Below are 26,247 nucleotides of genomic sequence, written 5' to 3'. Positions count from 1 at the left end.
ACCCATGGTTCCCCTTGTTATTCTGTCATACTACATATGCTAGTGCCTTGCTTCCTTCAAGAACTTGGAGAAAGCTTTTAGTCCCTTCTTTACTATCAAGCTTTCTAAGCTCATTGGAAATGGTATTGGTAATAGTTGCATACACATTTGGTGTTTTCAAAACAGATCGAGTATCTTTGCCTATGCCCTTGCTTATTACATCTCCCACACATGTGGTATTGGGAATCTTTCTTGTAATGGCTTTTTTCATTATAATATTGACACCTCATATTTCCATTTTTGTTGAAACTTGATAGTCATGCAAGCTAAGTCGTCATTATGTACATAGCCACTTACCTATTGCTCCTCCCTATCCGAGTTAAGGTATAGGAGCCTTGTATAGGTCTACATAATGTCAAATATGAGGTTAGGTGGTACACCAACCTACGGTCCCACAACTGTGCATACACTTCCATGGCCTATTCAAGCAACCCCAAGGCTCAAAGGGAGCACCACAATCTGGCAATGTGCCATGCCACATCAGTAACTCACTAGCTTGAGCTAGAAGGCAAAAACTTAATCAATCACACTAGCAAAGGCGACAATGGTGACATCCAATATTTGATCGTGGATGGGCAAGTGATTCTATGTCTTCCCATAGTGAGTTTACAAGGTAAGGCATAAATCGCAAACCCCCATTATATATATATGGCACAGCCTATCAAGTATATTGTAGATTAATAGAGTGCTCATACAAGAATAAACAAAATGATATTGATTGATTCAAATGAGAGGGGAATCCCCTTTTATACATTTCATGGCACCATGGCCCCTTTTACAATTCCAAAGGCATATGGGATAACTCACACACCCTTGTCCTACTTTCACATGTGAATGAACCAAATAATAATCCAAATGCCAACTCCATGCAACGGCCAATTAACCCTGCTACATATATCCTGGGTGATAAGACTTCATTGTCCCAGTGGAGAAACTGGAAACAAATTCATAACTCCCACACGTGTATGTCCACCTTGGTATTCAAACTCAATTAAAAATGTAACCATTATCAATCATATACGCATCAGAAGGGTGGAGTCAGACTTGAGTACTCATGTTACCAAGACATCTTCTACCTAATTCACCAAGGGGGCATGTCTGACCCTTTGCCCCCTTAACTCCTAACCTACTACACCACACACTCAGTGCCTCCTAAAACCTTCTCATCCAACAATGCTTAACTTTGGAATTAATACGTATGCTTGTAAAATGAAAAGCTGTATAATTGTAGACAAGGAAAAACACCCAAGAGGAGGTGGTGTCGTCCAAAAAACACTAAGCAGCCAATACGATCATGCAAAAACTTTGAAGACTCTTCTTCCTCTACTCTTCTGAAAATCCAAGAAATGGGGTAGGCTTGTTCATCCTCCTCTTCAACCCACCACACTTTCTTCTTCAACATTGTCTATGTCCAAGTGGCATCCTTGAGCTCCTCTTCTCACTCTAGTAGCTACTTAGAAATGTCAAAATGTAAATGCACACAATTTGAAACTTAAAGCATCATGCCCATGTACAAAGAGGGGTTTCAATGAAGTCCAAAACAGGAGTGTCAGTGATGTTATCCTCATGCCATGTAAACAGTGGGATCCAGTGAGAGAGGTCATTAACTAGAAACTCAACGACCCATCATCATCCCATGTCCCTACACCATAGATTCCAAAGCTGGCACTAACACTTTGGCTGAGTGGTGCTCGTCCCCACTCCCTGGAATCAACATCTTGTAAGAATTGGGATCCTTGTTTGTTAATGTGCAATCGGGGTGGGTAGGAGGTGAAGGAGGCAATAGGGCAATAGAGGTTGATACGTGCAAAGTGAGGGTGATAAGGGGTGTAGAGCACGGTGACATGGAGGTGATAAGCAGGTAGGCAATAATCAAGAAGAGGGTGATGAGCAGGTAGGCAAGAAGAGGGTGTCAAGATTGTATGAAATTTTGAGCTAGGTGCCACATAAGCAAGCCATGCCAAACCCCCAAACTATAGAGGGTGGGAACTTAGCATACCAATATGTATGGATGGGTGCTATGTGTGGGAAGAACAAGTTGCAAAATGAGCAAGCAGGATGCCGCACTACAGGCGGTAATTATCGATGGAAAGAAGACCCCATGAAGGTGCCATAGAGTAGGTGTGAAGGGGCGAGAATAGGTTCGAACGTGCGAGTAGTGGGAAGTGAGGCAATAGAGGTGTAGAGCAACAGGCGGACAAGTGCATTAGCTAAAGAATCTAGTTCAAAATAAGAGCATATGAGCAAAGAGGCAAAGTGGTATAGTAAAGGATGAGTAGGGAGTGAAAGGCACATGTAGATGGGAGGTTACAAGCAGGTGCGAGGGCAAGTGGTAGGAAGGCGAGAGCATGGCCCCAATAGTTGCACAAAATAGATCAAGAAACACATAGTAAATAGAACCAAGAAAATGGACACAAAGCAAACTCAGAATCTGGGGAGGGGTAGCAATGGAAGCTCGACCCCCCTAGTAGGATCGCCAAAGACTAGTCTACATGTAGATGACTAGAGTGTCCGTATAAGAATAAACAAGGGAAATGATGATGATTGATCAAATGATAGGGGACTCCCCTTTTATACGTGGCAGCATGGCCCCTTTTACAATCCCAAAGGCATATGGGATAATTCACACACCCTTGTCCTGCTTTCAACATGTGAACGGACCAAATAATAATCAACTCCATGCAACGACCATTTGACCTTGCTACATATATAGACACATATACTCAATCATATTGAAAACTTAAATTAAAAAACCAAAATAAAAAAACCAAAAACGCCCACACGTGCACATAACACTCACACTTGCGCTCTCAATGCATGCACACACACACACACACACACACACAAATGTCGTACACATGCACCCACACTCAAAAACACACTCACTGTGCATAGTCATAAAATGCACCCACATGCATGTCCACAAACCCCCTCTATCCATGCAAACATAAGACACTCGTACTACGTGCACACACCTACATTTGTACAATCACAAAAAACACTTACTTGCGCATGTGCACACTTAGAAAACAACCTTGCGCACATGCACACCCGCCACACACAGAGTCACACAGGCACCGCTTCAAATCCATTAAAATACCCTCTGCTCCCCCCCCTCACCTGCCGTTTTACTTTTTTCACACCCTCTTCCTTGTTTTTCTTCAATTTTACACACCCCCTTACCCCTCTTCTCCTTTTAATCCTCCACCCCCCTTCTCAAATACCCCTCTCCCCCTGAAAGTTATTCTCTCTCTCTCTCTCTCTCTCTCTCTCTCTCTCTCTCTCTCTCTCTCTCTCTCTATGTATATGTATATATATATATATATATATATATATATATATATATATATATATATATATATATATATATATATATATACACACACACACACACACACACACACACACACACACACACACACACACACACACACACACATACACATATATATTTTATATATGTATGTACGTATGTATATAATATGATACTCCCCTAATTTTCTTTTTTCCATTTAATCCATTTTTTAAATCCCATTTACATATTTTTTCTTATTAAAAAAAGAAAAGGAAAAACGTGGCTAGACCACAATCATCGCATATCCCCCCCACGCCTAACATGCCTATAGAGAAGGGGGGCTAGGCCCATGGGTGCCCATGCACCCATGGGGGGGGGAGCACACTAACACCCCGCCCATCCCCGTCCCACGTGGGGGGAGTGGGCTTGCCCATGCCCCTATCTCCCTTTTCCCCACACCGACGTGCCCACATCCTCTACACGATCATGCCCAGTGCCTTGCATACAAGCATGCAAAGGATGGGCGACTGCCCCATGCTCACATCATACGCCAGTGCATCCCAATTGTCACATGCCACCTCACTCTCTAGCCTGCCTTCGTATCCTTAATGACCACAACCCTAGTGCCTAGTGCCTTCGACTTCATCATGCACCTCCCCTCGTCTGCAACACCACTTTACATCATGACCCATCTAGGCCTACATGTTCTTCAATCAACCTTTAATTACACAATCCAAAATGGGAACAACATCTTCCAAGACCTCCAATTTTGCTATAAGAACAATAGGACATGTCCACTTGCTACCACATGGTGTGCTTGTTCCATGATCACAAGATATTCATCCTCCTGAGGGCAGCGTCTAAGAATGTCATCCTTATTAGCTAGAGAATGATTTTCTCACTCCACTATCGAGAATAGCCTCTACCTTAAATATTGTAGCATCCGGTAAATCATCATTGACTCCTATTGGTGCTTTACCATTAGATATGCGCGATAAATGATTAGCCAATACAACTAATAGCTTGTACAAAGAACGAGCTATCTCAGCATAGAAAAGAATCAACCAATGGTAGTAGCTGACATGGCCCATGAATCTCTATGTGAACATCCTCATGAAATTATTTTCCAAAAAGTGTGCATACTAGTAGTTTCTTAGATGGTAGAGGTGGTCTCAACCCTATTTTCCATCATTGTCAAATCATGCTTGTTTTTCTAGAAATGTCAAAATAACTTTTTGTTTTTGTTTTTAAAGCCCCTTTTTTAGTGTATTCCATAAAGAATTTGGCAACAAGTTCTATCAAAGAGTTGTAGTATTTTTTGGGGTAACAACTTTGCTCCCTTGATCCTATCGAAATTCTTATGTATATACCTCAAACAAGTTTTATGAGAGAGTTGTAGTATTTTTAGAGTACAACAACTTTGCTCTCCTAATCTCATCGAGATTCTTGTGTTGGTAGCTCAAATAGTAGTCTGAAAGTGGTCCATAAGCTTAATTTTACTATTTTGAGCACATTTTTTCACCTTATTTTTAGGCCAACTTTTTAGATGGTTGGTTAGAGTGAAAAATGATGGAAATCGGCTTGGTCAAGAAAAGTTTAAAGAGCTCGAAAAAATCTTCGAGATAACCACTAGAACACATTTACTAGCGTCATGATTTGGGAGATACAGGCCTGTGAACATGGCTACTCTTTATACTCTCTTTTTTTTCCCCCTACTTAGTTTTTTCACACGTGATTATGCAGGCTATGATGATGCTCAGTGATCATGCTTTGTTTTTTTTAGTGATTATACTGGTGTGATTATGGTCGTGATTCTTTGGTGATGTGATTCTGTCAGCATGATTCTATTTCAACATGATTCTGTTTCAACGTGATTATGTCGGTGTGGTTCCGTTAGGCCCATGATTCCGTTCTGACATGATTTTTCCTGACGTGATTGGAATTTTTTGATCGACATGATCAAATTTTCTCGTTCATGATTTAAAAAAATAATAACGTGGTTTTTTAGGCATGGTTATGCAGTCGCATGGTCGTGATTTTGTAGGTGTGATCATGGCCGTGATTATGCAGGCGTGATTTTTAAATTTAATTTTTAGTTTATATATAGAGGGGTGGTTTTGAATTTTAAATTAGGGGTATGGGAGGTTTTTCCCAAAAAGACAAGTGAGAGGCAAAAGTCAATACTTTATGACACCATCTTACACATGTCATAAATGACACCCAACTAACTCTCACAGGGCATCTTCACATTAAATGCACATTAGCCAATAATGAGTTGTGGAAAAAAGTGATTAGAAGTTAATCCAAGATTAACTCTTTCACTATTTTTTTTTCTTTTTAGATGATTATGCGCCCTAATTAACTACTAACTAATTAATTCACACAATTGAGCATATTGTTGGATTGAGCATTGATTTGCTAATGCATGTGCATTGCCTAATGTGTCAATTAATAAATAATTAAAGATTAATTAAATTTCTAATAGTAGGCTCTTCTCTTATGCAAAAGAGCATTAAAATCCTTAATTTTGTGAGTTTTGTTTGTTGATTTGGTGCGTTAATGCATCAATGTGCATTCCTAATCTCTTTTTCTAAGCTCACTTAACCCAATAACCACTAAAACCTTTATTTTTTTGGGGGGGTTTTTCCCACTCTTTCTCTTCACTCAAAAAACCCATCTAATAAGTGAAATTAGTAAAAATTAAGAGTTTTAAATGGTTTTTTTAGGATTTCCTTTGTTGATTAAGCTAACTAAAATAGATGCTAACACTCTAATCTACTCAAATACAACAAGTCTATATAAATAAATTTACAAAAGAGAACAAAACTTTTACTATAATACTTCCTAATGCTTAATGTAACACAAATGATGCACTCTAAGCCTAAATTCACCTATGTGAATGCTAAATGAACCATTTAAATCAATCTAAACACAACAAAAACAACAAATTAAGCTAAAGCACATTCTTTTCAAAACAAAAAAAGATAACAAAAAGCAACCAAAATCTCCACCAAAATAACTCTTTTTTTGTTGTGGGAATCCACTATTAGAGAGTATGGCAATGGGTTATACGTAGATTTAGAAAGAAAACAATGAGGAAAGCCGAAGGATTATTCCTCGACACGGTACCAAAAATGTTATTGCTTGCTTTAACCTCTCTTAGAAACACATTCACAAGAGATTACCATAGCAATCTACAACCTTCGTGGTGGGGATCTTTCCAATGGCCAAGCTCGAGTACATTGCTTCAAGAGCTCCGCACCTCCTTGGGTAGCCATTTTTATCACCGTCTCCTACGAGCGGTCACATCGTCACGTTGGAATTAGGGTCCTCTCCCTTCATACATTATCAAAAAAGATTAGAGAGAGCATTAGCAAGAGCAAGACTCAATTATACAATAGGAGAGTATGTTGCATTATGAGAGAAAATGACTTATATACAAGGCCATAAGTGTTCACATACACTTAAACTACGGTCAACTGGGTGCCCAAGGCTCATAAGTGGCATATTGCTTATACAATGCTTAATCTCATAATACTTGCATGAATTACATTCACAGGGAATCTATTCTAGCTTGTTGCAACACGCTCTTGGAGTGGAAATCGCCATAAATACTCAGTCAAACCATTTTCGGGCGTGTATACATATCGTCGAATAACGTGTTAGCATATAAAATACAAGCAAATATATTACATGGACATTATTCGTGTATAAACATATTCTCAAATAATGTATAATGCAACTTGCCTTATGTATTCATGCCCCTATGTATAAGGTCTAAAGCCTGAGCCGCCTAAGGCATGCATGGATGAGCTTCTCTTCTCCATGCTTATGAATGGATACTTATTAGCTCTCTTGTAATTGCATGGATGAAACTAGGATGAGCCTCCTATTCTTATTATCTTCATGTTGTTTTCTCATGAATGCATACTTATTAGCTCTCTTGATTTTATGTTGAGATGTAGGTTGTCAAAGACTTCCCCGCTTACAATTGTTTTGAGGTCTAGGTTGTCAAAGACTTCCACTCATCACAATAGTGTAACTTGCATAGGTACACTACATACTAATGCATGTGTAATTTTCCCTTCTTTCTCAATGCATTAATTTTTTGCGTTTTAGTGTTTTTTCGCATGGCATAAGGACATTAATATTGGCCTTGTATATGCTTACATTGCCCTTTTGTATGCAAAATACGTTGGCATTATGGAGGCATAAATTCTTACAAATTATGCATAAGGCCCCATTATTACTGGCCTTATTCATGCTTGCATTGACCTTATATATGCATATATTTTATGGGGCAATCACACTATACAAATGTATAATATCACGTGGGTTTACCGATAGTATATTTTAAATCATGAAATATATACAAGTGGTGCATTTTTAGGCCTCCTTTAGAGTACATATATAGGAGGGGTGTCTAAAATATGGAAGGATTAATGTTTACATACATTAGATCCTTTAATTTAAAAGATATTTTATACATTAGGGGTCCCAAAATGTCTCACAAATGCATAAAGGGCAATTTTATATGGGAGCTTAAATGCAGGTGATAGGAGCATTTCTAACCCCATTATGAATTTGTTGTATGCAAGCATAGTGCATCTTTATATAGGGGCTTGAATGCACATGATTGGAGCATTTCATTAACATGTGATTTTGTTATAGCCAAGCATGCATTTGCATGCTGTCATCAGCCTTATACATGCTTAGCCTTCGCAAGCATGCACATTAACCTTATACATGCATGCATTAGCTAAAGCATGCACATTAACCTTATGCATGCATGCACATTAACCTTATACATGCATGCATTAGCTAAAGCATGTCCCTCATAGTTCTATGCCTTGCTTGCTTACTATAGTTTCTTTTTTCTTCCTCTACAACTTCCTTCTTTGTGGTGTAATCATGGATACATTTGAGAACAAAAGAGTGTAACTCAAAATATTATCAATTGGCCACAATATTGAATGGCAAAGGCCAGTGGGAAATTACACGGCCTGTAATTCATATGATGTTTCCCGATATAGATTGGGAATTAAGCAATGAGGACTTTGCATACTTGCATTAGCCTTACACATACATCTGCATGCTTTCATTAGCCTTATACATGCTTGGCCTTCGCAAACATGCACACTAACCTTATACATGCATGCATTATGTCCCTCACGGTTCTATGCCTTGCTTGCTTACTATAGTTTCTTTTTTCTTCCTCTACTTCCTTCTTTGTGGTGAAATTTTGGATACACTTGAGAGCAAAAGATTGTAACTCGAAATATTATCAATTGGCCACAATATTGAATGACAAAGGCCAGTGGCAAATTACATGGCTTATAATTCATATGATGTTTCTCGATATAGATTGGGAATTAAGCAATGACGACTTTATGGATGATGAGTTAGTGGAGCAATGGCATTTCATGTGCCATTGCTCGTATCATAGATGTAGGTCACAAACGTAGTGTATATACCAATTTAACCATGCCCAAAAAAGGGTAAGAAGAAGGAAAAGAATGATGCATGGATTTTGGGAAAGAAACTTAGTACTAAATGGTGTCTTTTTACGTGTCCTTTGAGTTTGGACCATTGGGGGCTTTCATTTGGCACTTTTTTTTTGACTATTTTGGAAATGCACATAGAAATTACATTTATTGTTACATGTCCATCTTCTTCTCAAGTTTTCTTCTATTTTTAATGTTCGTACATGCTTCTTCTTCAATGTTTGTACATGCTTCTTTTGAATTTAATTACGGAAGCATTGGGTATAACGGGAAAGAATAATAGGGTAGAAAAATTTCCCATTTTGGCCTTTTTAAAAAAATATGCAAGTTATAGCATCGATAACAGCGTTGTAATTTCAATGCTTATATTGATGCTTTGACCTAACCATGATCCACTTAGGACACTTGGTATAAGCCTCAAAAGTATTGATGACAGAAATACTGAATCTAGTACCAATGATTATATTGAGGCTTATATTAAAGCTCATAAGTTTTCATACTTGTAACTATCTTTGTACTTACCTTTGGGAAAAGCCTCAATACTAGGTGAATCTACTATAGTGAAAAAAGGGATTTTAATGTGTATGTAATTTCCTTCTAAGATGCCAATGTTGTGAAGTGACATTTAGAGGAGCTCAAATACTTTCATGGAGAAAAGGCACAACTTGGCAGGATTGAACACGTGTGAACATGTAGCATTCCATCTTTTTTTAGTACGAGATGCATTTCCACTCAATAACAGACCGAAATGAAAGAGTTCTCTTTCTCAAAAAGAAGTAAGAAAGTAGACATATTCCACCATCAATCATGAGGCATTCATGTTCTCCACCAAAAAAGTATTACTTATTAGTGCTTAAGAGCTAGAACAATTGTGGTCCTCCTTAACTTATATAAATAAATAAAAATAAGACAATCGAGAATACTTATATAAATAAAGTACCAACTTCACAAACATCTCATAACCATTTATTAATAAAAGCATGTTTTTGGACTCTCTTTGCAAGGAATATCTTTATAGCTCAAAGTGCCTTTTGCACATTGAAATAATAGTATTACTAAAACCAAATAAATCCCTTATGTTATCATGGGAAACATAGATCCATTAAGCAAAAGGTAGCCTCCAATGGTTTTTATTGAGACTGTACGAAGAAAATGTCTAGGTTAGGTAGGAAATGTCTAGGTTAATGCCCCATCTTTAAAATATAGGGTGTTCACCTAAAATTTGAATCCTAGGGAGTAGATGGTCACAAACCTATGGGATTTCAAAGGGTAGCATATACAAAAAGTGGGGAGAGGACCTAGGGAGAGTCAGAGAGCAAGGGTGCACTTGGCACCATAATGAAGGAGGTGGGAGCATATCTAACCTTGGCTACAGTACTTTGAAAGGAGTATTTTAAAATAAAAAACCTAGAAAGGTAGGTGCTCACTTTTATGACAAATTTCAACACTCTCTCTCTCTCTCTCTCTCTCTCTCTCTCTCTCTCTCTCGTGTGAGTGTTACATATCTCTCCTCATCTATTTTTCTCATTCTCTTATGCCTCTTATGATAGTTTCCAAAAAATTCAAGGTATTCTCCCATAAAGATGAATCCTCACTTGTTTTCAAATGAGGACTTTTGGATCGTTAACTTTACAATGATTTTTTACCAGGGATTTGATGTCTTAAAGAAGTATCTATTGAGAAAGGCTCTTCCCTTCTATGTGAGAAGCAATAAAGACATTTAAAAATAGGAGAAATTCTACAAATATATATTTTTTCGCGCAGCACAAAACTAGTTTGCAACCCAAGGCAAGCTAAGTTAGACTAGCAAGATAAATAAGGGAACTTGAGATCTTCAACCCATCTTCTATGGAGAAAAAAAAACAAGAAGTTTTAAATTCCACACACAATGTAATAAAAATAATTTTGTTATAGCGAAATATTGCATACAATCGTTACTAAATTAACAAACTTTTTGTCTAACAATTATGTTTTAAAAAAGTTAGATACAATAGTCCGAACTATAAGCAATGCACGAAGGGAAAGGTTTTAACGTCTGCTGCGTAGCAAAAAATGATTGTTTTGTAGAAAATAAGGCGAGTAAATGTTGAATGTATGCCCTATGAAAGGCGAAGGTAGTTTGTCACCCTAAATTAAACATCTAAACAGAAGTTTTTCAAGAAGCTCTAGATAAAAACAATTGAGGAAATTGTGTTAGTGGTGAATTTGAAGTGAAGTGTTTAAATCCAAGAGCTAGGGCTAATAATTCTTGATAGAGTTCTTGCACATATTGGCTTGTCCATGTGATTAGACAAGGTTTTTGGGCTTGATGAGCCATATACAACTGGGCATCCCACCCCCCACATGACAAGCCTAATTTGTCCTTACACCATGTCAAATCGAAGGGGAAGACCCGTCATGACTCACAAGTCACAACTTTCACCAAAAAGTATTCGACAATGAGCACGCTTATTAAACACCAAGATAGAATTAAACTAGGGACCTCCAACAATAAAATAGGCCATGCTAAACAAGTGGCACATCCCCCCACTTGTGCAGTTTCTCTACCAATAATCCTTGTGCAAGAGCAGTAGACACCTACATAGAACAAACAACCACCCCAAGATAGTTGCTTTTTTCCATGCACATCATTTGTGAAAGGCTCTGGCCTAAAGGGACGGAGAAGGGCATGTGCTTTTTTAGAAATGATCTAAGAGTCGTTATAGAGATAGCCTTTATACCTGTTCTATTTGAACAATAGATGGTGAATGCCAAAGCATAAAGAGAGAAATGCACCATATTTATCTACTTCATAGTCCACCTATCATATTGTGTCGTATGAAAATAGTTGGTTGGCAACCAATCATCCCAAATTGGTTGGTTACAAATGATGGTTGAGGGTTTTCCCTTAACAATAATTGATTTAGCTTAGGAGATTGCTTCTCCATAACCTCCTCTCTTGTCTAGATTTTCACCATTGGCCTTGTCCCCGAGGGATTCTCAATGGCAACAAAAGTATAGATTGGCTGCTTCTCTTTCAAGTACCACCTCTTTGTCTTTGGCTTGAAAAAAATTAAGGTGGCACCCTTTCTCCTCTAAGTCTGATTTTGGCTGATTTTGGCCCACCCCTCGCGCTCACTCCAAAAAAGAAGAAGCAAAGGGGGGAAAAGGAGAAAAGCAAAGGGGTGAAAAAGAAGTGCGTTCCTTGTAAAAAAACCAAATTTACATAAAATAAGGGTTAGGAATAAGGGTGTTTACACACTTGGGTGGAAGCCCACGAAAAAGTTTTGCCCAACCAATTAGATCACCACAATCACTTGCCTGTTTGACATTTCTTTATAGATTGTGACCATGCCCATGCACCCTCGGCGCGCTGATGTGTTTGTTGACTGGAGCCCAACAACCACCGTTCCAGTTTTTGGGCAGTATAGCCTGCCCACAGTCTCAGTTTTGCAGGATGCCTATTCCGTGGGCATGCCCGCGGTTTGTAAAGGGTATCGTCGCCCAGCAATTGTTTATCAAAAAGGTGCTGACCACCGCTCTCAACTTTTTTCGTGGGCAGGCCAATAGTCTGTAAACACCCTAATTGTAAGCTACTTTACGTGCAAGAAGGACATTAAAAAATATAAGATGTCTAAATCACGTGTGCAAGGAGGACCATTAAAAAATATACGGTCTAAACACGTGATTAAAAAGTTGATTAAGGCGCCGGAATGATGGAGGACTCGTGTCCGGGAAATTGGAATCCCAAGCGGGGGGTGACCGGCTATGATCCGTCTCCGGAAACCGGTGAACGGTTAAATGCGAACCGGCCTGCGAGGCTCCAAAAGCGGCGGCGGCTCGGCTCGACCTGACGGCTCCGGTAGGGGCCGGCCGGTAGCGAGCGGCCGCCGTCCTTATTTATGGCGGGCTCCACCCTGAGAAGAGGGCTCATTTCACACAATCAATCGTAGCCGTTCCGTTCAGCCCAACCGCTTACGTGGCATCAATCCATCGCCCTCACTCACCCCGACATCGACACGTGTTCCATACCGGCAGTCAACGGGATTTCAGGGGCCGCAAGGGGCGGTACTGGTGTAGGCTTGGGCTTGTCCACTCGTTTTCTGACCGGTTGAGCCGGTCATCGCCATCATCATCTTCTCCGTGTCTGTGCTGGTCTTTTGCTTGTTTGCTAACTCTGCAGGTTCCGCCATAGCCAGTGAAGGAGAAACACCTCTGTCTGCACGCCTTTCACCTTTTCTGAAACCCTAATTCTGATCTGAGCAGCAGGTTCCTGCCATAACCATCCAAGACAAAAGCAAACCGTATGCAGACCTTTTTTGTTTCTGAAACCTTAGCTCTCTCGCCTTTTCCCCCTCCAATCAACCTCCATTTCTGCACTCTATCTCACTCTTTTCCCTTTGGAAATGCATGCGAGTTTGATGCCCATTGAAACCCTTGATTCGGCAGAAAATACTGCTTTTCTCTTCTGCAGAGAAGGTTTTATTATTACATAGATGGATTAGCCTAGCGATGGACGCACAAAGAAATAGAGAAGGTTATGCGACCTTATGACTGCCTAATGTGTACAAAATGGTGTGCGATTAACGGAAAGAACTAGCAGATTCCGGTTGCGAAAGGGGATTTTCAGCACAGATGCTTACCCGGCTGTCATGGCTTGATGGAATCAAGTTAATGCATGATTAGGTGGATCATTAAGCAAGTTAAAAGTTCAAACGCATCAACACATTTGCCGTTGCTGAATGATAAATCAGAGCAGCTGTCTTCCATCTGGCCGTACGTCTGTAACCTGTTTTTGCACATGATCTGCATGCCTTTGTTTTTAGAAAAATGCTAGCCATGGCAGAGCCCCGGCCATCCCAAGCCTTCTTAATATCAAGGTTTGTCACAGGAGGCTTGCAGTGTGGCATTGCCGCCCTTGCTGGATGGTGGGGAGATATCAGTCCATACTGAAGATGGTTTAATGCCAGAGCTCCATTGAAACATTCCTAGGACAAGGGCAGGTTAAGGGCTGGCACTGGAGCAGTACTTGGACTCAAGCCACCGCACGGGGACGTCGTCCGTGGCGTCCCTTTCGGTGGCAGGTGCTCAAGGGCAGAATGTCTCACCTGCATCCCTTCTGCGTTCAAGCAGCCTTCAAGTTGCACAAGGCCATGGTTCACCCTCTGGACTTGGATTCCCTTGCCTTAACTCGCCGCGCTCGTCTTATAATGCAGATCTGAACATGCTTGGCAAATTGAACAGTGGAGGAAATGCAGCATTCAACCAAGGACTTGCTGGTGGTACCAGTGGTGTAAACTCTGGCCTAAATGGGCCTGGCTCCCATACCCCTGGTTCGAATTCAGGGCTCTCTGGATCCCCTACAGTGCAGCGTAGCTTGAGTGTGGGTGCAGAATCTCTTGCCTTTGCAGGAATGGGTTCAATAGGGTTTCCTGCTTCACCACTTTCCTTTTCCTCCAGCAATCTGAATTTGAGTGGGATGACAGGCCTGGTTGTAAACTCTCTCAATCGCCATGGGTCTGCAACTAGGCTGGACCAACAGGAGCTTCAGCAGTTGCAGCAGCAGCAGCAGACAGCTGCTTCCAACCCTCAATACTCACATGAGTCACAACAACTGGTCCAGCGTCAGCAGCAGATGGAGCAACAACAGCAAGGACAGCAGATTGGATTACCTCATCTACGCAGTCAGCAAGTTTTTGGCATAGGAACGCAGCAACAAATGCAGGGTTTGGCTTCTGTAAAGCTGGAACACCAGCAAATGAGCCAGCAGCAAGTGCAGCCCATGCAAGCTCTAGCTTCTGTTAAGATGGAACCGCAGATGGATTCAACCTTAAGACAGCAGCTGCAGCAGCCTGGGCAGGGTCTGGTATCTGTTAAACTGGAGCAGATTGATGCATCCATGCGTCAGCAGTTACAGCATCAGCAGACCCAAGCATTGCAAGGGGTTGGACCAATGAAGCTGGATTCACGACAGTATGAGCAACCATCGCATCAGCAGCTTTCTATTCCAAAAATGGAAGTGAAATCAGAAGTTGACTTGTCAAGCCCGATGGTCCAGCAATCACTGCTCACATCTCATTTGCAAAGGCAAGAAGCTCTGCAGCTCCATAGACAACAGTCACAACAATTCCAAGCTCAGATGAATCTCCTGCAGCAGCAAAGGCTGTTGCATCAGCACAGATCCCAGCTTCAGCAGCAGCAGCAACTGCAGCAGCATCTTCGGCAGCAGCTTGCAGGACCTCCCAAGCAATATTTCGAGCCAGGCATTTGTGCCCGCAGGCTAATGCAATACGTGTTCAACCAACGGCAGCGGCCCCAGGCATGGCTCACACAGCTTTGATGTAAGGGTATGCTATGTATTGTTCTGCACGTTGACTGAATGTACATGGGGTTTCTGCAGGATAATAACATACGTTTCTGGCGGAGATTTGTTCGGGAGTTTTTTGCACACGGAGCTAAAAAACGGTGGTGCGTATCACAGTATGGAAACAGTGGACGACAACCGACTGGCGTCTTCCCACAGGTTCTAGTAGCATTTTTAAACTACACAGCAAACCATCAGATCTTCTATGTCAGGAGCATGTGTGACTTTATGTGCTTTTGTTTGAAGAACTGTTGAAGTAAGTAGGATTACAGTACTTTATTTGGAACAGAGCTGGGATAGTGGACATGCTCGCAAACTGTATCTATACATATAATTGGAGACGTGCATGTGCTGGTACTTTCATGTACACATGTATCTAACATAACACATGCAAACCTCTAAGAAAGCAAGAAAAGAAGATTCATGAACTTCTACGAAAGACCCAAAGGGTGTATGAGGCCAAAAAATAGTATGAATAGACTAAATGTCAAAATCAAAACAGGAACCGAAATCAAAGAAACGCATAATATGCAAACCCATATGTACAAGAGAGTCACGTGTATCCAAAAACAAAAGAAGGGATCATACATCGTCCTCTCTTTTTTAGAGAGATTTTAGTCTCCCCCCTTCCCCCTTGCGATTTCTGCACCAGCCTGTGCTCAGTAGCAACCGAATGTCATCCTTATCATAGGCAGAGTACACAGCATCCTCATTCGCTGCCTGTGTTGGTGACCAAACCAATCTCTGGGAATTAAAACAACCAGAACAATTGCAAAAACAGCCATGTCTAGGCAGGTGTGGATGTGGCAGGTCTGTTGAGTACTCAATGGTGATTGGAGCTCCTCTCCGATGAAGGCTGCATTAACAATAGTCTGCCCCGTCCGCAAAAGAAAAGTGTGGATGTGATAATACCTGCCCAGTGCCAATGATATGAGGGAAGCATGTATGGTTGGTAGCAGGACTCTGAATTTCAAAAGAGTGTAATGGCCAGCACTCCAAGAAAGTATACCCTGCAAATCATTTGCTTAAGTGTATTGGAAATGCATTGGAACACAAATTGGAATTGATCCTTGTAATGGTTCCACCATGATGATAGTGCACAACTTCTTCTCAGAAATGTTTGTTACAGTGTTCAATCTATAAATCCTCTGCCAAAGCTATTATTCGGCCTTAGGCAGCCTTCGGGAAATTCTAAGTTCAAATCACTCTCAATTAGCGATTAGTTATGGAGTGAGCCCAGTAATTGCAGGTTACACGCTCTATTTTTCCCAGTAACGGTAATCTGCTAGTCATTATGTGCCCCACCTTGCAGACTTGTTACACTGCATGCAACACACTTCACAGTATTTACAAATTTGAGTATGTAGTAGCCTGGCTGTAGTTACAGCCCAAGGTGCCTGCCTGTGTATGACCTGCAGTCCTAAGCCCTTTGTTATGAGACCAGCTCTGGGCACAATCTTGTATACAGTTATTCCACATGTAGTACCCTGTAGTACCCGGAGTATAGTTACAGCACAATATGCTTGTGTGTCCATCACTTTAGCTGTATGACCTGCACAAGATACTTGGTGATAAGCATGATGTCTACACTCCAGGGAAGACACATTTGTTTGTTCTTCATAATACAATATCTATTCATAGGGGCCTGAGACCAGCTATCAAATCACATATGGATGTGTGGGTTTTTGCTGCAGGATGTTTGGCACTGCGAAATTTGTGGTTCAAGGCCTGGCAGAGGTTTTGGTAATTTTCAGAAGCAAATATCCTGATACTAGTTTTGATTTATTTTTTGTAATTTCTTGGTTTTCCAAAGTTATATTAGTTCTTCGTTCTTTTCTATGTTTGCAGAGACTACTGTGGAAGTGCTCCCACGGCTTTGCAAGATAAAATATGATAGTGGAATTTTGGATGAGCTTCTGTTTGTGGATATGCCAAATGAATATTGCCTCAGTTCAGGTCTTATGGTGCTGGAATATGGCAAGGCTATTCAGGAGAGCATCTTTGATCAGCTGCGTGTTGTTCGGGAAGGCCAACTTCGGATTATTTTCTCTCCAGAACGCAAGGTTAGTGTGTATCACTTCTTATTTACATGCAACTGTGCAAATCAACCTTTGGATGGCTATGAAGGATATGTGGGAACTCTTACATTGAACTGCAGATTCTCTTGTGGGAATTCTGTGCACGCAGTCACGAGGAGCTTCTGCCACGCAGGCTACTGGTTCCACAGGTTCACTTTTCTTGTCGATTCTACTTGGCCATGTTATAAGTTGCTGCTGCAAGGGTACGCAAAGGGGCATTAATGCCATGCAATCCTGCTTCAAACATCCTGCTTCAAACACACATATATTCCACATTAGGACATTCTATTAAACATTCTGTTTACCATCCCTAGAATGAAATCTTGTGCATTGCTCAAGTTTGCTTCTAGTGGGTGGAAATGCTGATGATCAAGCTTTTTTTTTTTTTTGGATTTCATGGGCAGTGGTTGCTAACAGAACCATGCTAGCTGTGCTTTTTTCTTTTCACAACAATACACTAAAAATATTTTCTGGTTGAGAAGCATGCGGCAGTTTCTATCGACCAGCTATCCACTTGATTCTTTGAGACCAGCAACCTCTGGGATTCTCATCCACTTTTCTGGTCAGCCCACTGTGGTGCCACCCAATGGTGTCTCAATTCACCTAGTTCTCAGGCTTGTCAGCTCTACCGTTTCTTCTGCTCCCTTTAAAATAGGATTCATTGTAATGCATAGATATTACATAGCATTCGTGTTGATAGACCAAATGCATAAGCAAAAATCTACAAGAGAAGCATGCATAGGAGATACCTTGCAAAAAGCATGATGTACTGTATGTCAACCATCCTTTTGGGTTTGGAGTTAAGGAGCACATAACATAAGGCAGTTGGCTTGTTAAGTGCTCGGTGCAGACCTAGCCTCCACGCAAACGCTTTTGAAGATGCCTCAGGTGGAGGTGGGTATTTCTGAAGTTTTCAAGGACTGCATACTAGTTATAAGTCCCCAACTTGTTAAGTGGGTGGGTGCAAAGTTCTATATCCATTTGTTGAAATATCAAAAGGAAAAACTTCGCTGGAACAAGCCACCTTGAGGCATTGGTAACATGTGTATTGGATGACTGAGATTATTTCACATAGGCAAAATTTACAATAGATGTGTGCATAGAGACCATTCTGCAAAAGCATTCTATGTGGTTGTGATGTGGAATAGCTCACAACTTACGTGCAGAAGTGTGATCTCCATATAAAAGCTCTCAGAGACTACTGTCGGAGAATGCAGAATTTGTATCCCTGTCGTGTGCCGAGTCTTCGCCCTTTTTATGAGATGAAGACTTGCCCTTGGTCTTGTCCTTCTTCTTGGACAAACAATCCTTGGACAGATGTCCTCTCTTCCCACAAGAGAAGCAGCGACTCTGACCTTTTCTTTTGAACTGAAGTAAGTGCCTGATCAGAACTGTTAAGAGACACCTTTTATCTTACCCTGAGAAACGAGGACGGACTCTTCCTCCAAGAGTAGGGAGCTAAGATCATCAAAATCCAACTGAGTGGGTGTGAGCTGGCACCCCAAAGATCGAGAAATCACATCATAGTTCGGGGGAAGCTTGGTGAGGATAAGTGCAGCCAAGACAAAGCAGCACCCATTGTCAGTAATAACTGGTCATGGATAACCTTGGCCTTCATGAGCAACGACTGCATAGAACTGTCTGCAGGGAATAACAAACCGTAGGGTTGCCCTTGCAAGGTAGTTGCCCTCATTGACGAATCTCGAGCAAAGAGATCGTCCAATTTAGACCAGACCTGATGAGCACTGGTGAGAGTTTACACGGCCTGTGAGACCTCCTTTGTGATGGTGCGCACAAGCATTGAATGTGCCTTTGAATCTCAATTCTCCCTGTCTTTTAATTCCGCAAGGAATTCATCCTCTTGATCTTGAGTCCAGCGCCTAGAGTGTCAAAATACGCAGTGGAGATGATGACCAAATTTGGGAACACGAGAGCAAAACGCAATGTAGAAAATAACAGCACAAGAGATAGAGAGGTAGAGGCGTGTAACTCTGCTCTATATACACAAGAAGATCCTGGGAATAATACAAAACTGGCAAGGGATGTGGGGACATTTTATATGGCCCCCACAGTGCAGTCGGCCTGCTGTAGGGCAGCCAACATGCCCTGATCCTCCACGACCAGCCGACACAGCCAGTCTGCCAGCTGTCAGCTGTCAGCAGCAGTCGGCCAGCACAGATGTGGAGTCGTGGACCAGTACCATCAGTCGGCCAGCTCATGGGCCCTCCTGCCAACCCTGGGCATCCACCCAAGCCAAAGATAAATGGGAAAAATGGGGGAAAAATATGGAGAGGGGAAAAATGAGAAAACACCTAATAAGGGCGGGCACACCCACAACAAAGGCCCTGGTGTATATGTATAGACAGGTAATGACTTCTAACACCCCCTCTCAGCTCCTGGGTGTGAAACCAACCACAGGGAGCTGGAGTGCCGCCTGAGCAAATCCTGAGATAGCGACTTCGTGAAGAGGTCCACCATACTGTCCTCCGTCGAATAGAACTCTAGCAAGATGTCATCAGCAACGATCTGTTCACGAACAAAGTGCCTCTGGATGACCATGGGTTCCTCCAGTGGAAGCCCAATCCTGCAATGCAACCTCTGCATCCTCACCACCTCACAAGCAGCATCACAAGCAGCCCGGTACTTTGCCTCGGTCGTCGACAAGGCAAAAGATGACTGCCTCTTACTGCTCTGTAAAATTGCTCCTGGGCTTGAAGTAGATCTCCTCGTGTCCGGATCTCCTCCCCAAATTGAGTCACTCCAACCGTGGAGTTGGACTCCATCAATCAATCCCCCTCCTGTGTAAAAGAGTCCATGATCCTTCGCATGCCGCAGAACCCACAGGAAACGCAATCCTGCTTCCCAAAGAGTCATCCACCAACCATGAGCTCAACTGCCTCATCAGGAAGCTCCCGTCCAATCTGGTGTCCGTCAACTAGATCAATGAACCATTCTGCTTCTCTGAGTCAAAGAGGCATCACACTGCTCACAAGGATCAACACCTGTTACGGTGCAAAGCCAAGTCCTGGAAACCTGATGAAGACCACGCAAGGCCTTCTGAAACCTGTCAACCACCCCCTTTGAATCCGGAACCACAAAGCCTGGAGTATGCACCTCCTTTTGCAAGTAATCAACTGCCACCTGCAGGGCTTTCCGAAAGGTCCCCGTGGAAAGAACATCCTCATCTACAGGAGGTTCTTTGTCCTGAATACTACGAGACATCAGAGCATAAGTTACCTGTTCAGTTTCCTCTGACTGATGAACACAAGAACTACCAGCATCAGTTTTGGAGAGTTCCTGCCAACTGCAGCCATCTATTGGCAAGCTATCCACCATCTGGTCCCGGAAAGCCTGCACCTGCAGCGTATCCACACTTAAGTGGCCATTACCAGACTGCCACTCATCACAAACTGGAGGACCTGGGAGAGAGAGTGCTGAAAGCTTGTACAATGTAAACTCCATTCTCCACTCCGCCTTCCCAAACCGCGTGGCCTGTTGCTTTGTCCCGGAGAGCAACAAAATGCTCATCAAACTCCACCCGTCGTGAGTTTCGCGAGTCTTGCAAACCTGATGCACTGACAACAGATGAAAACCAAGTGACGGAACATACAACACATGGGAGGAATGCTTCCCCCCTCTGCCATCGAGAACTATCTCCATCCTACTCTCACTGTGAACTGGGATAGTGGATGTATCTGCAGTAAGAATGTGACGAGAATACTTGCAGAGATCCTGTAAATCAGAACGGGAAGGAGTCATGTGCATGGAAGCACCACTGTCTAGAATCCACTCCCGAGTATCCGTTGCGGAGAATCGTCCAATCTCCTCCTTGCCCGAAGAAAATGAAACATCGGTGTCCATCACCTCCAGGTGCACAAAAGCCGGAGTCTTGATGATTGCTACTGAGGAATCTTCACCCTTCTCGGTCTTCCGCTTGGGACACTGCCTCCAATAGTGGCCTTTCTCGCCACAATCATTACAGGTCCTCTCTGCCTTTAGTTTCTCGCGGTCAGTAACGAACTTCTTCTCAGAAGACTTCTCCGACGAAGCCTTCCCTTTGCCTGTCTTACGGCATTTCGACCGTTGGCCAGTTAAGGCCTCCGAACCTCCACCTTGAGGAGGGTTTGTGAATCGTTCCTCCTAGTCCAAGACCATGGGCACAAGCTCCTCCCACGTGATGGTGCTGAGCCTGCCGCTGGTAATCAAAGACGAGTAAAATGCTGAGTACTGAGAGGGCAAGTGTGACAGCAACGTTATGGCCATGTCCTCTGACGATATCTCCTTCTCAGCCTGAAGAACTTCCTGCTGAAGAGCTTGCAGCTTGTTAATATGCTCCCGCATCGTCAACGACTTTGCAGGGCTCATAACCCGCATCTGGACTTCCCATGGGCGATACCTTGTTATAAAGAGAAGCCAAATGCTGCCATATACCTCTGGCCAGTGTCGTATGATTGATTACCTGCGGTGTGCAGTTGAGAAAGATAAACGAACGGACCCTGCTGTTGACACGATCCCACATCTGTGCCTGTGCCTCCCGGTCCTTTCGGATCGACGGTAACTCCCCTTCCTCTACTTCCGGCCGTGGAACCCCAACAACGACGAAATCAGCGAGGTCATAAGACTCCAGAACAGATTCCATCATAACCTTCCATATGCCGTAGTTGTTCCTGTCCAACTGACGGTCCACCGGGAACGTGGGAAGTGTCGGGATCTTCACATGCCTCTCGGCCATCGCAAACAGATCTGCCATTGCGGGGATGTACTCCGAAAAGGGTGGGTGGGTTGGAACAAAGAAGAACTAACACTTGCAAGTGGCTGTCCAGCAAATCAGCCCGCCGTCCTCTTGCTTCTCCTCTTCCCGAACAGTCCACCAATCAGCAACACAACAGCCCCCCTCTTGCTCACACAAATCCAAAGAACTACCTAGAGCCTAGGCTCTGATACCATGTCAAAATATGCAGCGGAGATGATGACCAGATCTGGGAACACAAGAGCAAAACGCAATGCAGAAAATAACAGCACAAGAGATAGAGAGGTAGAGGCGTGTAACTCTGCTCTATATACACAAGAAGATTCCGGGAATAATACAAAACTGGCAAGGGGTGTGGGGCCATTTTATATGGCCCCCACAGTGCAGTCGGTCTGCTCTGCAGGGCAGCCGATAGGCCCTGATCCTCCACGACCAGCCAACACGTTGCCAACCCTGGGCATCCACCCAAGCCAAAGATAAATGGGAAAAATGGGGGAAAAATTGGAGAGAGGGGAAAAATGAGAAAACACCTAATAAGGGCGGGCACACCCACAACAAAGGCCGTGGTGTATACGTATAGACAGGAGATCACTTCTAACATAGAGTTCTGAGGACGCTCGGGCTTTTTCTTGCAGCCCTGAACAATATCCCACAAACCCTTGTGGATGAACTAGATCCGCATTTGCAGCTTCCAATGGGCATAGTTGGGTCAACAAAGAACACAAATCTCAGCTCTCCAAGACTCCTCTCAAGTGCTTTCCAATGAAGCGAGGCTCCAGAACCAATCAGCCCCCTCTGAAATCTGAGAGAGAAAGAGGCTGGACAACAGCAACAAAACAGTCCTAGAACCACCGGGAACCTCCTATCGGAAGGGTAGGGACTCGTGGAGGAAGAAGAAGATTCAGATCCACTTGTCTGGCAACAACACATGCAAGAAACTCACCACAAACAGATGCTGAAGCAGAAAACATAGCCAAAACACTTCACAACTTGCCTCTGTGGAGCAAAAAGCAGCCTTGAGGGCTGGCCGACAGCAAGCAGATGGTGGCTGGACCAGAAAACGCAGCAAGGTACAGAAACGAAGCCACTGTACGAGACTGATCTGCAGCTGGAGAAGCTATGGAAGCAAAACGCAGAGCAAAGTAGAAGACCGCGAGCAGTTTGCAGAAGGATGGAGCAGCCTGAACCTAAGCGAGTGATATCATATTGGAGAATGCACAGGCGGAAGCATAAACTGAACAAGAGAGAGAGTAGAGAGAGCTTGTGGACAAGATCACCTTTTATAATAGCAATAGGCTTTACAATGGCAATAGCTAGCAAAAGATGTTGAACAATGTGCAAGGGAATGGATGATGAAGTGTACAATGGGAGGCCTCCTTTTATAGTGGAGTGTGGGAGCTGGCCGACAGCTCCACGACTCCTATAATAGGAGAAAATGAATAAAATACCCCAAAATGGGTAGGTAGAGCCCATAAATACACAGAGATGCACTAATTCTAACAACTACTTGTACACCACAGGATATATATGCATCCCAGGGGCAGTTTAAGGGGATGGGGGTTGTGGTTAAAAATGCCAGGGGCAGTTTAAGGGGGTGGTGGTTGTGGTTAAAAATGCATGTTTTTTGTTTGCTCTTGCTCGTCACCTCCTTGCACTCTTTCACCTTGTAAGCTGCTTGCACCTGGTCAACAACTCCCCTCTCCCCCCCCCTTTTTTTTCCTATATTCTCTCCTCTAGAGAAATGGTACTTACATAGGCTGAAAACTTGTTGATTTTGCTTGCAATCTTGGATTCAAGAGGCCATGCAGCCTTTCGAACAATCATCATTGTATTCATAAGGAACATGGCCTTTCACCTCCTCTCTCTCGGCCTTTCACGGCCAATTGACCTCCTCCTCCTCCTTGGAGGTAAATTACACAACTTGGTGGCCCTTGATTTTGTTAGCAACCTTAGCTTCAAGAGGAGAGAGAGTCACGCAACCTGAAAATATGATTGTGAAAGTAAAGTGAACAATTACCATTGTTTTCATAAGGAACATGGCCTTCACTACCGCCTCTCTTAACCTTTCATGCTACCTTTGCCCTTGACTTCCTCTCCGTCAGCCTTCCACTTTTTGTTAATAATTCACCTTCTCCCTTGGTCCTTCCCACTTGTAAAATGCATTTTTTTTGTTTGCTCTTGCTTGCGTCTCCTCCTTGCATCCTTTCACCCTGTAAGCTGCTTGCACCTTGTCAACAATTCCCCCCCTCTTTTTTTTTTTCAATACTCTCTCCTCTAGAGAAATGGTGCTTACATAGGCTGAAAACTTATTTTGCTTGCAATCTTGGATTCAAGAGGCCCTGCAACCTTTCGAACAATCATCATTGTATTCATAGGGAACATGGCATATCACCTCCTCTCGCTTGGCCTTTCACATGCTACATTGGCCCTTGACCTCCTCCTCCTCCTTGGAGGTAAATTACACAACTTGAAAACTTGGTGGCCGTTGATTTTGTTAGCAACCTTAGCTTCAAGAGGAGAGAGAGCCATGCAACCTTGAAAGTTGAAACTATGATTGTGAAAGTGAAGTGAACAATTTTCATAAGGAACATGGCCTTCACTACAGCCTCTCTTAACCTTTCATGCTACCTTTGCCCTTGACTTCCTCTCCCTTGGCCTTTCACCTTCTCGCTCGGCCCTTCTGCCTTTTCACCTCTTTTATCCCAGCATTCCCTTGGTCTTCTTTGGCCTTCCTTGACCTTCCCTCCCTTCACCTTTTGTTCACCTCCTCCCTTGACCCTTTGGCCTTCATCTCCCATCTCTATGAAATTTTGGCCCGCCCTTCTCATTGCCACATGTCACAAAATAGAGCACTTCTAGTTTCTTTGATTTATATATGTAGGTTGTGGCATTAGACCCTTGAGTGTCGGCATTTTAGTAGCTCTGTTATTGCAGGTTACACAGTTAGCTGCTATCGCGCAAAAGTACCAGAACTCAATTGGTCAAAATCAGAATGGAGCATCCAGTCTTCCTACACAGGATCTTCAAACAAACTGTCAGTTGTAAGTTTTCAAGTCAATTCTCAGAGAATTACCTAGCTAGAAATAACCTGCAAAACATGGAATGCTATGTAGGCTTGGAAAAGTTCTTCAAGTGTGTGGGATTTTTAAAGTTTTTGTGGATCAACTACTTAAAAACTCCTCAAATTGCATCTAGTATAATGCTTATTACATGGTTTGCATCAGCAAAAATCAACTAAACTATAAAAGGGTAGATCAATAACCCTAAGATATCCTGCCTAGGGACATGTGCATAGCCTAGCCTCTAGGTGGGAGTGGTTAGACCACCCAAGAAGGGTAGTGGTGCTGGGGATGACTGAGGATTGGGACCCATGGAGGCATGGTGTCTATGATCTATTACTACACTGTGTTACGAGGTGGCATAGGCTCACATGTGTATCTACTATAGGGTGTGGATACACCGTTGTGTTAGAGGTGATGGTTTGTCTTGCTCAAGACAAGCCTCTGGTGATGCAGGATTGGGTCCCATGGAGGTATGGTGTCATGATTTAGTACTGAACTGTCTCACCAGGTGGCATAGGCTCACATTAGTATCTACTATCGTGCACTTTGTTAGTGGTGCTTGCTCAAGACAGGCCGCCACATGCCTCCCCCCCCCCCACCCCATAATAGTGCAGGCTTATAGGCAAGTAGGTGTCTCAGCAACTCACATTGGAGGTGTAGAGCAAATTTGAAGCCAAAAGCTGCAGAGAAAGATAGAAAAGATCAGCTGGAATGCTTCACTGTGCAGTTAAACCAAGGATAGGTATATCCCCAGGGCCCAATCTCCAGCATCCTCTCTGTAAACTTCATGAGCTATGCCGGCTTCATGTGTTCCCACTACCCTTGGGTGGAAGGTGGTCAACTGTGCTATAAGTGCAAGTTTAGGGTTAATCTTTGGGTTAGAGATGTGCTGAGTCCAGGGACAAGTCGCCAATCACCATGACAGAAGGTCAAGGTAGGTCAGTAAGTTGCTCATGGAAAGTCTTGTACTACAAGGTGTCCGTGCATAGTCCAGCCCGGTTTTGTAACCCACCTCAAGTGTCCAAGGTGACTTAATAGGCCAAGTGCGGGGAGTCAGACAAGTCTTTTACTAGAGTTGCACAGCCTTTTTTAAAGTGCCAATCTAAACAAGGGCTAAATGGATGAATTAATTCAGCACTCTAAAAGGAGGCCAATTGGTGGCTCTAGGCACTTTTG

At 42.9% G+C, this 26,247-nt stretch overlaps 1 protein-coding gene across 1 annotated transcript in view; it reads left to right on the top strand.

Annotated features, from left to right (window-relative positions):
• Positions 1–12,885: 12,885 nt before the first annotated feature.
• The window catches only part of LOC147608812 (uncharacterized), a 67,946-nt gene continuing 54,584 nt past the window's right edge, over positions 12,886–26,247 (top strand). Inside the window, exons 1-6 of the mRNA XM_086788303.1 lie at positions 12,886–15,136; positions 15,218–15,340; positions 16,876–16,924; positions 17,030–17,244; positions 17,340–17,408; positions 24,944–25,050. Of these exons, the coding sequence (XP_086644429.1) occupies positions 14,042–15,136; positions 15,218–15,340; positions 16,876–16,924; positions 17,030–17,244; positions 17,340–17,408; positions 24,944–25,050 (1,658 nt within the window). The 5' untranslated portion in view covers positions 12,886–14,041. The remainder of the gene's footprint in view (positions 15,137–15,217; positions 15,341–16,875; positions 16,925–17,029; positions 17,245–17,339; positions 17,409–24,943; positions 25,051–26,247) is intronic.

Source organism: Cibotium barometz, chromosome 52 (genome assembly GCF_041138505.1).
Source record: "Cibotium barometz isolate CiBa-2024 chromosome 52, ASM4113850v1, whole genome shotgun sequence".
Lineage (NCBI taxonomy): Eukaryota > Viridiplantae > Streptophyta > Polypodiopsida > Cyatheales > Cibotiaceae > Cibotium > Cibotium barometz.
This window is presented reverse-complemented; position numbering and strand designations above follow the sequence as displayed.